Source organism: Musca autumnalis, unplaced genomic scaffold (genome assembly GCF_047663935.1).
Source record: "Musca autumnalis isolate F117 unplaced genomic scaffold, ASM4766393v1 scaffold_4, whole genome shotgun sequence".
In the NCBI taxonomy this organism is placed as follows: Eukaryota; Metazoa; Arthropoda; class Insecta; order Diptera; family Muscidae; genus Musca; species Musca autumnalis.
Genome location: NW_027411977.1, coordinates 42873024 through 42888724, shown reverse-complemented (window position 1 = coordinate 42888724; position 15701 = coordinate 42873024). Strand labels below are relative to the sequence as shown.

General features: G+C 37.1%; 1 protein-coding gene across 2 annotated transcripts in view; it reads left to right on the top strand.

Annotated features, from left to right (window-relative positions):
- The window catches only part of LOC141400858 (uncharacterized), a 169705-nt gene extending 167099 nt beyond the window's left edge, over positions 1-2606 (top strand). For both annotated transcript variants that reach the window (XM_073980458.1, XM_073980459.1), the window contains exons 7-9: positions 542-917; positions 978-1180; positions 1250-2606. In XM_073980458.1, the coding sequence (XP_073836559.1) occupies positions 542-917; positions 978-1180; positions 1250-1715 (1045 nt within the window). In that variant the 3' untranslated portion in view covers positions 1716-2606. The remainder of the gene's footprint in view (positions 1-541; positions 918-977; positions 1181-1249) is intronic.
- Positions 2607-15701: the final 13095 nt, after the last annotated feature.

The following is a 15701-nucleotide window of genomic DNA, read 5'->3' as shown; positions in this document are numbered from 1 at the left end:
TTCACCCCAATGAACTGTTCTACACGAAAAGTGCACCCCAATGAACTTTTCTGTACGAAAAGTTCACTCCAATGAACTTTTCTATACGAGAAGTTCACCCCAATGAACTTTTCAATAGGAAAAGTTCACTGGAATGAACTTTTCTGTAGGAAAAGTTCACTGGAATGAACTTGTCTATTGGAAAATTTCACTGGAATAAACTTTTTTTATAGAAAAAGTTCAATGGAATGAACCTTTCTATACAAATAGTTCACTGAAATGAAACCAGAATTAACTTTTTTTGTAGGAAAAGTGGTCTGGAATGAACTTTTTTTAGAAAAAGTTCATTGGAATGATCTTCTTAATAGGAAATTTTACCTGGAATGTACTAGGGAAAGATCACTGGAATGAACTTTTGTATAGGATAAGTTCACTGAAATGAACTTTTCTTTCTATAGGACTAATTCACTGGAATGAACTTTTTTATAAGCAAAGTTCACACCAATGAAAATTTGTAAGGAATTCATTTTAATTTATCTAATCCTATATATTTTACCCTCAGGAAATGTCGCGTTCGTGAACAATGTGGTCGTGAGGTGCTACGTGAAATAGCCTATTGTTATACAGAGGGAAGTTTCTGCCAACAATGGTTACAGGCTCAAGTACAGAAATTGCCGGCCTATGAGCTGCGACCATCAGCTACCCGGCGCCGTGATGTCAGCGATGATGGAGCGATTTCCAATTCTATTGTCAGTGATTTTATAATGAATGGTAAAGGATATCGTGGACCTGAATATACACCAATGAAGCTGAAATGTGGTATTGCCCCGATACGCAGTAATAAACGAAATATGTACAATATGTTGAAAATCATAGGTGGAAAGGCGGCACGCAAAGGTGAATGGCCATGGCAGGTGGCGATATTTAATCGTTTTAAGGTAAGGATTACTGGATTAAATGTATTTTCTTCCTTAATGTTATTTGTTTCTCTCTTTTAGGAAGCCTTTTGTGGTGGCACCCTCATAGCTCCCCAATGGGTGCTCACAGCAGCCCATTGTGTACGCAAAGTGTTATATGTACGCCTGGGTGAGCATAATTTGGATCATGAAGATGGCACAGAACTGCATTTGAAAGTTCTGAAAAGCTATAAACATCCAAATTTTGATAAGAAAACTGTGGACAGTGATGTTGCTCTGTTGAAGTAAGCTTTACATTACCGTACTATTTTAAAAGAAGCCGATTTTAAGCGATATTTGTAATTTCCTTGTAGACTCCCCAAACCCGTTAACACCACAACCTGGATTGGATTCTCCTGCCTACCCAAACCCTATCAACCATTGCCGAAAAACATCGAATGCACCGTCATTGGTTGGGGTAAACGTCGTAATCGTGATGTGGCCGGCACCAGTGTATTGCATCAAGCCGAGGTGCCCATAATTTCAATGGATAACTGTCGTTCGGTATATTACGATTATACCATAACGAAAAATATGTTTTGTGCCGGCCACAAACGGGGACGTATCGATACATGTGCCGGTGATTCGGGTGGTCCGCTACTCTGTCGTGATAATACCAAACCTAATCATCCTTGGACAATATTTGGCATTACTTCGTTCGGTGATGGCTGTGCCAAACGCAATAAATTTGGCATTTATGCCAAAGTACCCAATTATGTCGATTGGGTATGGTCGGTTATCAATTGTAATGGCAATTGTAAAATGCATCAACGTTTGTAGTAGAGGTATGTACGTACATTAGGCTAAGCTAATCATCCAACTCGAATGTAAAGTATGTATGTAAGTGTATAAGTGTATTGTTATTATTTATGTAAGCCAGTATGAAAAGAAGTTGTAGTAGGTACTAGCGATTGTATTGTAAAGTAATATAAATTTAATTTAAGTGATTTATGTATTGATGATTTTGTATTTATTTGATTTTCTTTTTCGATTTCAATCCTTTGTAAAAAAACCCAATTTTTCGTTATTATTTTCCAATAAGAAAAATGATGTGTATAAAATTTGATTTATTTTCCATCAACTAAAATGAAATCAGCCACAAGTCTATACAAATAATGTTGGTAATTTTCGAAAAAAAGTATATATATGTATCACATGATTTATGATGCAGCTACTGTGTACAGTGGGTATGGTATGAAGAAAAATAGGAAAAAAATAAGACAGAAATATACCATCAGTCTACAAACGAAAAAGGAAAGAATAATGAGTAATAATCAGTCGGGTAAAAATCGAATCATATGGATAATTCATTTGGTCTATAGTATTCATCGTATTAAATATGGTTGTTGTAGCAACGGAAATATGTTCGTTCGTATATTTCTCTGTATCCAGATTTAATTATTCTGCAACCTGGATTGAGTCTATAAAGAATCAGGAGACAGGGGAATTGGCTTAGGTGGGCAGATAAACGAAGCGTGTCGTACCTAACCAATCTATATGTAGTGCCTTTAATTCAATTCTCACTGTACCCTTGTACTGTAAGCTACCTCATAGGCTCGCTGATCAAGAGGCTCTCGCTTATACCTCTGGACCTCTCTCTCCATATCATGAAAATATCTCCTGAGGTGCCTAGGTGGGAGAATCCTGTCCACTAGATAAAAAAAAAGAAAATATACCTGGAATGAACATTTCTATACGAAAAGTCCACTGGAATGAACTTTTCTATAGAATTAGTTCACTGGGATGAACTCTTCTATAAGAAAAGTTCACTGAAATAAAAAAGTTCATTTTAGTGAACTTTTTCTATAGAAAAGTTCATTCCTGTGAACTTTTTCTATAGAAAAGTCCATCCCAGTGCACTGTTTCTATAGGAAAGTGCACTGGAAACAACATTTCTATACAAAAAGTTCACTAGAATGAACTTTGATATACGAAAAGTCCAATGGAATGAACTTTCCCATAGGAAAAGTTCACTGGAATGAACTTTTCTATAGAATTAGTTCACTGGGATAAACTCGTCTATACGAAAAGTTCGCTGAAATAAAAAAGTTCATTCCAGTGAACTTTTCTATAGAAAAGTCCATTCCAGTGAACTTTTTCTATAGAAAAGTTCATTCCAGTGAACTTTTCCTATAGAAAAGTTCATTCCAGTGAACTTTTCCTATAGAAAAGTTCATTCTAGTGAACTTTTCCTATAGAAAAGATCATTTCAGTGAACTTTTCCTATAGAAAAGTCCATTCCAGTGAACTTTTCCTATAGAAAAAATAATTTCAGTGAACTTTTCTATAGAAAAATTTCACTGGAATGAACTTTTCTATGGAAAAAGTTCACTGGAATGAACTTTTCCTATAGAAAAGATCACTTCAGTGAACTTTTCCTATAGAAAAGTTCTTTCCAGTGAACTTTTCCTATAAAAAAGTTCATTCCAGTAAACTTTTCCTATAGAAAAGTTCATTCCAGTGAACTTTTCCAAGAGAAAAGTTCTTCCAGTGAACTTTTTCCATAGAAAAGTTCATTCCAGTGAAATTTTTCTATAGAAAAGTCCATTCCAGTGAACTTTTTCTATAGAAAAGTTCATTCCAGTGAACTTTTCCTATAGAAAAGTTCATTCCAGTGAACTTTTCCTATAGAAAAAATAATTTCAGTGAACTTTTCCTATAGAAAAGTCCATTCCAGTGAACTTTTCCTATAGAAAAGTTAATTCCAGTGAACTTTTCCTATAGAAAAGTTCATTCCAGTGAAATTTTTCTATAGAAAAGTTCACTGAAATTATTTTTTCTATAGGAAAAGTTCACTGGAATGGACTTTTCTATAGGAAAAGTTCACTGAAATGATCTTTCCCATAGGAAAAGTTCACTGGAATGAACTTTTCTATAGAATTAGTTCACTGGGATAAACTCGTCTATACGAAAAGTTCGCTGAAATAAAAAAGTTCATTCCAGTGAACTTTTCTATAGAAAAGTCCATTCCAGTGAACTTTTTCTATAGAAAAGTTCATTCCAGTGAACTTTTCCTATAGAAAAGTTCATTCCAGTGAACTTTTCCTATGCAAAAGTTCATTCTAGTGAACTTTTCCTATAGAAAAGATCATTTCAGTGAACTTTTCCTATAGAAAAGTCCATTCCAGTGAACTTTTCCTATAGAAAAAATAATTTCAGTGAACTTTTCTATAGAAAAATTTCACTGGAATGAACTTTTCTATGGAAAAAGTTCACTGGAATGAACTTTTCCTATAGAAAAGATCACTTCAGTGAACTTTTCCTATAGAAAAGTTCTTTCCAGTGAACTTTTCCTATAAAAAAATTCATTCCAGTAAACTTTTCCTATAGAAAAGTTCATTCCAGTGAACTTTTCCAAGAGAAAAGTTCTTCCAGTGAACTTTTTCCATAGAAAAGTTCATTCCAGTGAAATTTTTCTATAGAAAAGTCCATTCCTGTGAACTTTTTCTATAGAAAAGTTCATTCCAGTGAACTTTTCCTATAGAAAAGTTCATTCCAGTGAACTTTTCCTATAGAAAAGTTCATTCCAGTGAACTTTTCCTATAGAAAAGTTCATTCCAGTGAACTTTTCCTATAGAAAAAATAATTTCAGTGAACTTTTCCTATAGAAAAGTCCATTCCAGTGAACTTTTCCTATAGAAAAGTCCATTCCAGTGAACTTTTCCTATAGAAAAGTTAATTCCAGTGAACTTTTCCTATAGAAAAGTTCATTCCAGTGAACTTTTCCTATAGAAAAGTTCATTCCAGTGAACTTTTCCTATAGAAAAGTTCATTCCAGTGAACTTTTCCTATAGAAAAGTTCTTTCCAGTGAACTTTTCCTATAGAAAAGTTCATTCCATTGAACTTTTCCTATAGAAAAGTTCATTCCAGTGAACTTTTCCAAGAGAAAAGTTCTTCCAGTGAACTTTTCCTATAGAAAAGTTCATTCCAGTGAACAAATTGCTTAGACGTGCTCGAACTCCATGCTTCACCCCACAGGTTTTGGACTTCTTATTTCTGAATTCTACAAACGACTGGCATTCACACGTATCGTTGATTATCCAACGTTGGCAGGGTTGAAGATATCGAAGGCCTTCGATTGGTCAAGAACCAATATAACTGTTCTGTGACACGACCTGTTCCGATTCAGTCCTCGACTGATATGTGTGGATATGACGTGTAATACTGTTTTGATGCTGTGCATTTTCCGGAATCCATGCTGAGGTTGGACAACTAGAACCTTCGCTACTGGCGAGAAGAGGGAGATCGGTCTGTACGATTTACCTCTATTTTCATCCTTGTCTGTCTTCAGTGACGGGACCACCCTGCTAACTTTCCAGGCTTCTGGTACAATATGAATGGCTATCGATAGATTGAGGGCACTAGTTAAATACTCAACCCCGGGTTTATCCAGTTGCTTAAGCATAACCATTGAGATTTCGTGTGAATCCAACGTTTAGATGAATTCGCGTCTGCAACATCGCTCATCGTAAGCTGTGGTGGTAGCTCCTCGGCTGGTAGGGATCTTATACGACACGCTTCTCTTCGCCCTATCACTCTTGGGGTACCCTCATGGAGAGTAATTTAACCGTTGCACACAATTGACTTAATCCGGTAACAATGTTGGATTGCTTCAGCTGATCTAGCCACTTTTCCGCTTCGACTTGTCTATTAGTCTGATGGCTTCATTAGTAAGTTTCCTAACTCTTGGGACTTCAGGGTTCGTACGACGAAGCTCATAACGGCAGTTCCGTCGCCTAAGTAGAGATCCGAAGCAAAGGGCAGACCTCTGCAGCGTGGATTGGTAAATTTTCTGAAATCTTGCCAATCAGCTTTTCCGTGCTTTAGAAAAGTACGGCGGTCAGAAGGCTGGTCTTCTGATAAGTTAGACGTTGATCGGAATAGGGTCTGAGCAAAGGGAAATTATGGGTTGCCAAGACACGCCATTTGATATGTTTGTATGTTCGTTTTTCTGCCTAATCTGGCTCTGGATCAATCCCCAGTTCTAGTCATACGGCTGCTTTGATGGGATGGATGTAACCACAATCAACTGGAGTTAGTTGCGTAGGTTTGGCAGGCAGTTAAAAAAGTACAGTGTGTCGTGCAGGCTTGTGTTTTGCACGTATTTCGTCGTGGCAGCTGACGCTCATCAGCTGCGATAGATGGGGTATGTTCTCCGAGGACCGCATTCACGCGATAGTTGTTGATGGTTATTGTATCGCTGTACTGGAAGAATCTTTGACTCCTCATGGAGGAGGCACACTGTTGTGGTTCTCAGGGCGGCATTCTGACAGGTTTGAATATTTTTCCATCGCGTTGCACTTATATTCGCGGAACACTTACCTTACCACAGACAGACCCATCACGTTATATATGGTCAACAAGGTTTCTTTACGTGTACCCCAAGTGCTACCGGCTAGGGACTTGAGGATATTGTTTCTACTTTTCAATTTGTCGCGGATAACTGTGGCATGCGAGGACGACGTGAATGTGCTGTCGAATTTGAGCCCTAGAATTTTGGGGCAGTTCGTGGGTGGAATTCTACCATGACATTCATCTCTTTTCCCACCTGCACCGTCCATGCGATGAACAGAGTGTCCGTAGATTTAGTGGCGGATATCTACAGGGAAGGTACCTGACGGTGAAATCATCCGCATACGTTATGATCTCAATGTCGTCTGGTTGGTGAAATACAGGAAACTCCCTGTTTAACTTGACGTGGCTTGGGCTTCTTGTTCCTGAATTCCACGTACGACTGGCGTCCACACATATAATTGATTATCCTACGTTCCAAATTTGGCCCGAAGGTAGTCGGCTCGATGTTTTCAAACAGCGTGTAGTGATTAACAGTATCAATGGCTTTTGATAAGTCAAGCGCTTGCTCTGCTTAAGTCCTCGACTAATATTTGTAGAGATGGCGTTCAGCACTGTTGTCGCGATGTGCTGCTTACGGAATCTACGCTGATCGGCAACTGGGTAGCTATTTCTAATGCTGCGGAGGATTAAAGCCTCAAGGGTCTTTGATTCGGGCGAGAAAAACGACCTGTGCGATTCACCTTTGCTGGCATCCTTGGCTGGCTTTAGTAGCGGGACCACCCTACCCTACTCATTTTCTAGCCTTCGACAACGATGTGGGTGGCTAGTGACAATTTGAGAATTTTAGTGATACACTCGACTCTCAGCACATTCAGCTGTCTCAGACTTACCATTGAGGTTCCATCAGGGCCCAACGCTTTGGATGACTCAGCGTTACTGATGACATTCGCAACATCATCCATTATAAATTGTTGTGGTTAATTTTCGGCAGGAGGAGATCTGATGAGACGTTGAATTCTTCCCTTCGCCCTGTCACTCTCAGGGTGCTCGACAAGCCTTCGATTGAAATAACTTGCGCAGCACTTCGGATCAGTGGGCGTAACGTCGCGAAACGTGACTGAGATAATATCTTCTTTCTTTCCAGGGTTCGAGTGAGACTTAACCTTTGCCCACAATTCACTTATTCCGACACCAATGTTGCAACTCTTCAGTTCATTTAACTACTTGTTGCGCTTATGCTCACCGACCAACCTGTTAACTTCAAGTGCCAGCTCCCAGACTCTGGGTTAACTGGGGTTGGCACAACGAAGCTCATCACGCTCATTTGCCAATTCCGTCACCACCGCAGAGAATTTTGGTCTCACTTCGGGTATTCTATGAACAGTTATATGGTAAGCGGCAGCAGCAATGACGATGTCTCGGAATGTCTTTTCTGCTACACGAAATTAGAAGGATTGGGCAGATCTCTGAAGCGGTGATTAGTGACCTCTTTATAACTACTAGGCCAATTCAGTCTGGGCAATCTGCTGATCGAGACAATTATGGGGAGATTAATCTAATCCAAGAGTAATGACGGGTTGCGAGGTAACGTCATTTGCCAGAACAGGTGACACGATGGTTATGTCTGCCGATCTGCGACACTTTCCACTAATACTGGTAGGGGCGTTTTCATTGACCGTGCAAAACATAGAGGTCGTTTCCGACACTACTCATGATGAGTATTAAAGACCCCTAAGACCAGAAGGTTATGACCTACTAAAAGGGGGCTAATGTTGGGCCTATACTGTCAGGCTAAAGCGAGATACTTTTGTATTAGACAGACTGGTACTAAAGCTAATCCCCCACCTCCACTTTTGGTGCGATCCTTCCGCAAACCGTTATAACAATTGCAAATTAGCAAGCTACACGTGACGGTAAGCTTTGTTTCCTCGAACGCGGAGACAATGTTGTTCTTTCGCTGACTTTGTTACGGCGACTGTTGCAATTGAATTGCAGAAACGTTGCATTTTCGGGGCGCTGAACATCAACATGGGGTGTTGGATGTTTTGGGGAAAACATCCCATAGTGGGTCTGCTTCTTTTGTTTATGTCATAGTCTGGGTTTCTATCTCTGTCGACAAGGTCGACTGCTACTTTTTACTTGGTACTTTGCCTGCTGCTGGTATTGAACATGTGACTGACGTTGTGAACATTAAGGGTTCCCAATAAATTGTCCTGTTCAAAAACGCGACGATGATACTAACGGTTTCAGATTTTGAAATCCAACCTAATTCTGAATAAATGTTTTATGGACCAAAAGCAGCGACTTTGTTCTGAATTCGGAGCGAAACCTTAGAAAAGTATTATGATGAACAACTCTACAAAACAAAAACAGGGGAGGAAAAATAAATAGACAAATAAAAATAAAATCTACGGAAATTGAAAATTCAATTCAAACGAAGAGAAATTAGAGAAAATATCCCCTAAGATATTTTCTACGAAATTGTTTAAAGATTTTGTACATCGACATTTCGGTTTGCTGGGTTGTTCAATGCAATACAACCGCATCAACACATTATTCTATATTATTATTTTTGATTTGATCTATCCCACTGTACCCAAAACTACCACTGCATTATAAAGCGCAGCAGCAATAGTTTCCATAAATAAATTTTTATGCATTGACTTTATTGTTGTATTTTTGTTGTAAGCGTCATCACTGTCGATCGTTCCAATTTGATAAATTACTTTGTACGCATTTAATCATAAGTCATACTGTAACCATTACCTTCTACCCCACCCCTCGAACATGGTGGGTCTATTGTACTTTATAATGAATTCTCTATGGATTATGTATGATATGAGTGTGTTTTTTTATTTTTTTACTCTAATCTACTTTAACATTGAATACAATCTTTGTAATTTGCACACACACACACGATCATGAATTCGATTACCTTTTATGGCAGCAAACTTCACTCTTTTTTTATCGATTTTTAAATAATGCAAATAATTTATGAAAATGTAATTTAATATAATTTGTAAGATATACTATAAATATTATAGATTTATAATCTAAACACTATTATTTATTTTAATGTTAATGCTGAAGAGGCTGTGAATATATTTGATCAAAATAAAAAAAAAGAAAAAATATTAATATACTCAAATTTTATTTTATTTTGCAAAAATAAAATATGATGAAATTAAGATTATCAAAAGAGATATAAGGTGACGGTGGTGCTGGACCATAAACAAAAAAATTAGATATTTTTCTTGGATATAATTCTTAGAATGCTACTTAAATGATGACAACTTAATATGGAACATTTTTAATGTGTCATCTTGGTCATTTGATGTGATGTTAGGGTAAAGCCATAATAAAATTTGGAAATTTATGTTAGGCGAATAAGTATGGCGTTTAACAGATTTGATAGGCCATACTGCCACTCATCAAGACCATTAAGTTCTCTCTTTGTTTTTGTTCATGATAAAAAATCATAAAATTGCTTTTAATTTTTGTGGTTAAATAGGCGATTTTGATTTTTTTTATTGGTCCATTTAATTCGTTTCGCTTCATTCAATTATGTTCGGGCCACTCTGAAAGTGGACTTTGTTATTTATGTGGGAAAGATTTAATGTCAAATTTATATCCATCTGTCCATTATTATGGTAAAATATTAACATTGGGATTTGACCCAAATTAAGCACCCAAACATATGCAATGGCAATGGTTCAAAACAAACAAACAAAAATACACATTTTGAAATAGAACTTACCTTTAATATCTCATAAAAAATCTTAATTTTTTATTCAAATATTTTCTGAAAATTAAAAAATTAAAAAAATAAAAAATTATATTTTGTACATTTTAAAAATAAATCTTAATGTTTGTAAATCTCATAAAATCCTAATTTCTAATTACAACTAATATAAGAATGTATAAATAATTATTATTAACCTTATTTTTTTACTATTAATAAGAAATATTTATATTTAAAAAAATTATATTAAAACAATTTATTTTTACTAAATTTACATATAGGAAACGATATTTTTTATCAAATAAAATTGTATAATATATATTTTTGTAATAACGAAACTTAATTGTCTTTTTCGATGTATACCCGTTTTTTTATTAAAACAAATGCAAAGTGTAAATAAAAATAAATTATTTGAAATAAAACCACAGATAAGCATATTTTTATTTTAACTTCTGGTTAAAAATAAATTGGTTGGTAGTCAACCATAGTGCAAACCTTTATTCACATCATGGATAAGTATAACAATGAGCATATGCATATTAATATAATTGTTCCACAAACATCCCATACGGGACATGGGAGACTTCTCTCATATCAATGAGTGCACCCCGATTCACATTAGCTCAATTATAAGGGACCTACTGTTTATTGCCGAGTCCGAACGGCGTATCCTAAGACACCTGTAGAGAAGTTTTACATGGCTGAAATACTCAGGAAATGTCGCCACATTGCTGAGGGGTATTTTGCCACCGTTGAAATTTTTGATGTTGCCTGGGCGATGAATCGAACCCACGACCTTTAACGTGCAAAGCGGGTGAGCATACTATTGCACCACGGTGGCACCCATATACACATTAGACTGACACAATTTTTTTGGAATTCCTTCCTACCCCCTAAATTGTTTCCCATTTGATTCAAAATCTTTATATAAGAAATTTAATGGTAATCGGTTAAAGTTATTTCACATGGGACCAAAGATGAATTTTCACGAAAATTCTCTAAAGGCAGCAATTATTTTCCAATCGAAGAAAAAATTCTACAAAAATGTATGGTGATCGATTAACCTGGTATGGGGACCAAAGGCGAATTTTCAGAAAATCGGTCTACAGGCCACAATTATTTAAAATCGATGGATGGAAAAATTTACCAGTTCATTGTTATGGCTAAAAAACGAAGTCTACAAAAATTTATGAAAATCGGGCGAGATTTTGATATTGTTGCAATATGTATATATAATTTAGGCCCTATAATATACCTAATATGAAAATCCTAGCCGATTTTCACAAATCTCTGTAGGATTCCTTTTTCACCCACAACAATGAGCTGGTAAATTTTGTTCTTAACTATCTTTTATAAAAGTACTAAGCTCTTCCGCCACATCAAGGCTTATTCCTAGGAGAAGTGGAATCACCAAACTGGATAATATCAATTTCTTTTAAGGCATGGCCACCACTTTTAAAGCCCAAGAAAACTACCAAACTTTTTTGGTAGATTTTTTATCTGTCCATTTTTCTAGTGTCAATTTATTTATTGGAAATTATTTTTTTTATTGACAAATGGCCGTTCACGAAACCCTTGCGCTTTGCGGTGTCAACTCTAATTCGAAAACTAATTAACCGATCGTCATATATTTTTGTGGGCTTATTTAGAACATAAAAATCAAGTCCTTCATTGATCGATTTTTTGAAACAAGTAATAAAGTATCAGTCGGCTTTGCCGACAGAGATATACCCTCAGCCTATGTGAATTAAAACTTTCATCTACGGACAGATCTAATGTATTTAGTGTCTTTTCAGAATTCGAGGGCCCTTTTTGGACATTTGAGCTTGCCGACAAAAATGTGGATGTGGAGTTCAAAAGTGTTGCGGGGGAGGTACTTAAAGTAATGGACCGACATAGTCCATTATAGAAGTGGATCTTATTTTGGGAGTCATATCTTTTTGATAGATATCGCGCCCATTAGTCATTTCAGTGGGTCATCGTATAACTTTTAGACCAGTATGCTAGGAAGCATGGACTTGTCCACGGAAAACATTATATCGCTTCAAACAGGACCACAAGGAGCAGCATTGGTATACATTTTCAAAGGATCTTCAAAAAGACCCCAAGCTGCACTTAGACACAAATGTTGAACTTTTGTGGGGGAGGAACCATAAGGAGAGGTCCAATAGGGGCCATTTTAGTAGTTAAACTAAATTTGGACAAAATATCAGGAGATCCAAAGTTTGGACCAAATTGGTTTCCCCGTTCAAGAGATATCGTGTATGTTATTTTAGTAAAAGTTTTTAAATATTGGGAGAAGTACCGGAAGTTGTGGACCGGTATTGCACATATTCGAACTGAAATTAAGTTTAGACAAAACCTGACGAAGACCAAATTTTTGACCATATTTGTTGATCAGTTCGAGAGTTATCGTGCTCTCCAGCTTCTACATATGGTGCCATTGGGGTTTTTTCGCCGAAAGTTTTCTCAAGAAGTATGGACTTGTCCCTGAAAAAAACTTTTACCGTCGTATTTGAAGCAGCGAATGCAAGTTTCTTCAACAAAAATCAAAGTGATCCGAGAGCAGGTCTTAAAGTGAACTTATCCAAAATTTTGTGTGGGAGTTACCCGAAGTGTGGACAAATATAGTCCATATTCTAACCTGATCTATATCTGGTAGAAATTTTACAACGTGGAAAGTATGGACCAAATCGGACACTCCCTGATGAAATTTATTCCGTCGTATGAAGGGCAATGAATGCATGTTGCTACAACAAAAATTAAAGCGATTCGAGAGCAGGTCCTAAACTGAACTTTTCCCAAATTTTGTGTGGGATGTATCCGAAGGAGTGGACCGATTGAATACATATTGGAACCTCATCTAAGGAGTGGACCGATATAACACATCTTAAACTAAGTTTGGCAAATTTTGGAGCGAATCGGTTGACCCGGTCGAGAGTTACCGTGCGCTCCAGCCAGACAGACAGAGTGACGGACATGGCTAAATCAACTCCAAATTGTCTGAAACGAATTTCGTCCAAACATACTTAGGGTCTAAAAGGATTATTTCGAAGAGGCACATTTTGCCCGTATGAAAGTGTATATACCCTAGTTAGCATAAATGCTGAGGGTATAAAAATATTACATTTTACCGAAATGGTGGCCCAAAAAAAAAATCAAGATTTAAATTTTCGGCTTAAAAAACTGACGTTTCCTGGTCATAAAACGGACAATATTTTTTTAAATAAAATCGATAAATCTGTTTCATACAAAACACAATAAAATTTTCCTTTCCAAAGCTCATATCTCAGACAATATTGTTTCGGTTGACTTAAAAAGTGAACCATATAATCTATGCTACTTCTACTTTAAAATAAGCCAATAAAATTTTTTTCGGTTTTTTGAAATTTACAAATGGGGGTTACCCCATAAAGAAAGCTTAATACCAATGCAACATCGATATTTTCTACCTATTGAGAATCCCAAATATCAAGTAACATCCACTTCAGTAGAAAAATCCTTCATTCGGGCGATATTGTTTACCTTCAAACCTGAGAACGCCGTATCAAAAACTAAACCCAAAATTTTAACTACTATTTCGATTGAAACCGTTAAAATTCCGAAAATCGGGAGACAGGCCACGGTGCTAATGAACCAAATTTAAATGGAAGGTGCTTGCACCAGGGAAGCTTTTGCTGATTCTGAAATTGCAATTTTGATAGATGAGAAAAATCAAAAAACAAAAAAATCACCGGAGCGCTCTTTAAATAAATCGCGATTCAAGTTGACATTTTTAGGGGTTTTTTAGGTTTTTACTATTTTGCTTGGAAACCGCAAGTTCCATCGAAATGGGACTAAAGAAAATGTTGTAGCTATGAAAATTTTCTACAAGATTGGCCCAAATGACATATTTGTAGTTTTTACCGTCATTGAGATATAGAAGTTTAAATTAGTACAATGGATTGACTGTATCGCCACCTTATATTACAATGTTACGCACAGTGCACGTTAACTAAATTTAAATGAAAACCGCTTACAAACAGCAATGTTTCCATTGTCCCAATTTAAACTTATATATCTCAATAACGCTAAATCTACGAAGATATCGTAGAGGTCAATCTTGTAGAGAATTTTCATAGCTACAACATTTTCTTTAGTCCCACTTCGATATGATTTGAAAGTACAGAAAAACAGGCGGTACCGTTTTATGAGGGCAATATCAAAACGTAAACCTGTACAGACAAATTTCTGGGGAAAATTTTTGTAGCCCCAAAGAAGACTAAATACCAATTTTCTGCCACTTTGGTGTGATAATGAGGATAAAACCTTAAAAATATCGAAAATCGGGAGGTACATTTTTATGCAGACTTGTAAGTTTTTAAGTTTCGTTACCCAACATCAGCATGGATTCCGGAAAATGCATAGCACCACAACGCCATTACTCGCCATATCCAAACATGCAACCAAATAGTAATGGCGGCTTTTGACCTATCGAAGGCCTTCGATACCGTCAACCAAGCCAAACTGTTCGAGGACACAGAGCAGACTTCCTTCCAGTCGTGTTTGAAACGATGGATAATAAACTATGATTGTTGACACCAGTAGTTTATGGAGTCAAACAGGGAGTTCCCCAAGGCACGGTGATATCTCCGGAACTGTTTAAAATCGACCTATCTGAATTTCCACACCCTCCAGACGCCATAGAGATCGTATTGTATGCGGACGACAGTACGATCTGTACATAGGAACATATCGTTGACGACATAAGTTAAACATCTGTATAGCTGTCTTAGTGCAGTTCCTCCATCTTCCACTGTCACACTATTCATCAGCTGCACGGTTGAAATGAGGCTCTCCGAGAACATATTGGACGATGGTGTCCTCATTACGACCACTAACTACCCCATGATATTGGATGTAACGTTCGACAGCGTGTTTAAGTCGTTCACGCAAGCCACAGCTATTTGCGACAAGATCATAAGTAGGAACAAGGTCCTCAATTCGCTGGCCGGCAGCAATTAGGTTGCTAATAAAAAAGACCTTGTTGACCTCATACAAAGCAATACACCGGTCTGTGGTAAGCTATGCGTCGCCAGTGCAAGAATATTCAAAACTGCCGCAATACCGCACTGAGGACTGCAACAGGGTGTTTCCTCATGACATTAGTGAACTACCTTCATGAGGAGACGAAGATTTTACGGGTGCACCAACACAACAATATGTTGTCGATACAGTACATGCTTGGGGTTTACCACTTTTAATGTGCCGTAATGCCGTATTCGGAGTCCATTAACATTCATTGCAGGAGAAAAACGGCAGCTATCAATGCACACAAGAGTGGTTTTAGTCCAACTAACATCAGGACGATGCAGCCGTCTCAATTCGTATTGCGCCCGACATTGGCAGCACGATGCCCTACATGTAGATTTGGATTTCACAATACGCAGTATGCTAATTCCGGGTGTCGAAATAATGACTCTATTTTGCAGCATGGTTGAAGGTTACAGTGGGGCGATTTGAACACCATCACGGGAGCATGGAGTTTCTGATTCTTGGGATTGTACTGCGCAAAAAAAGTCAACTAGACCATATGTCTACGGTGAAAATCGAGCCCCCGGATTTTTGACTTCAAGTTTTTTTTTTCAAGGATTTTTGGATATTTTGGCATATAAACACCAAACCACTGAGATTTTCGATCCAACACAAAGACAATAATTGTAGCCAAGACAATAATTAAGAACTCTCC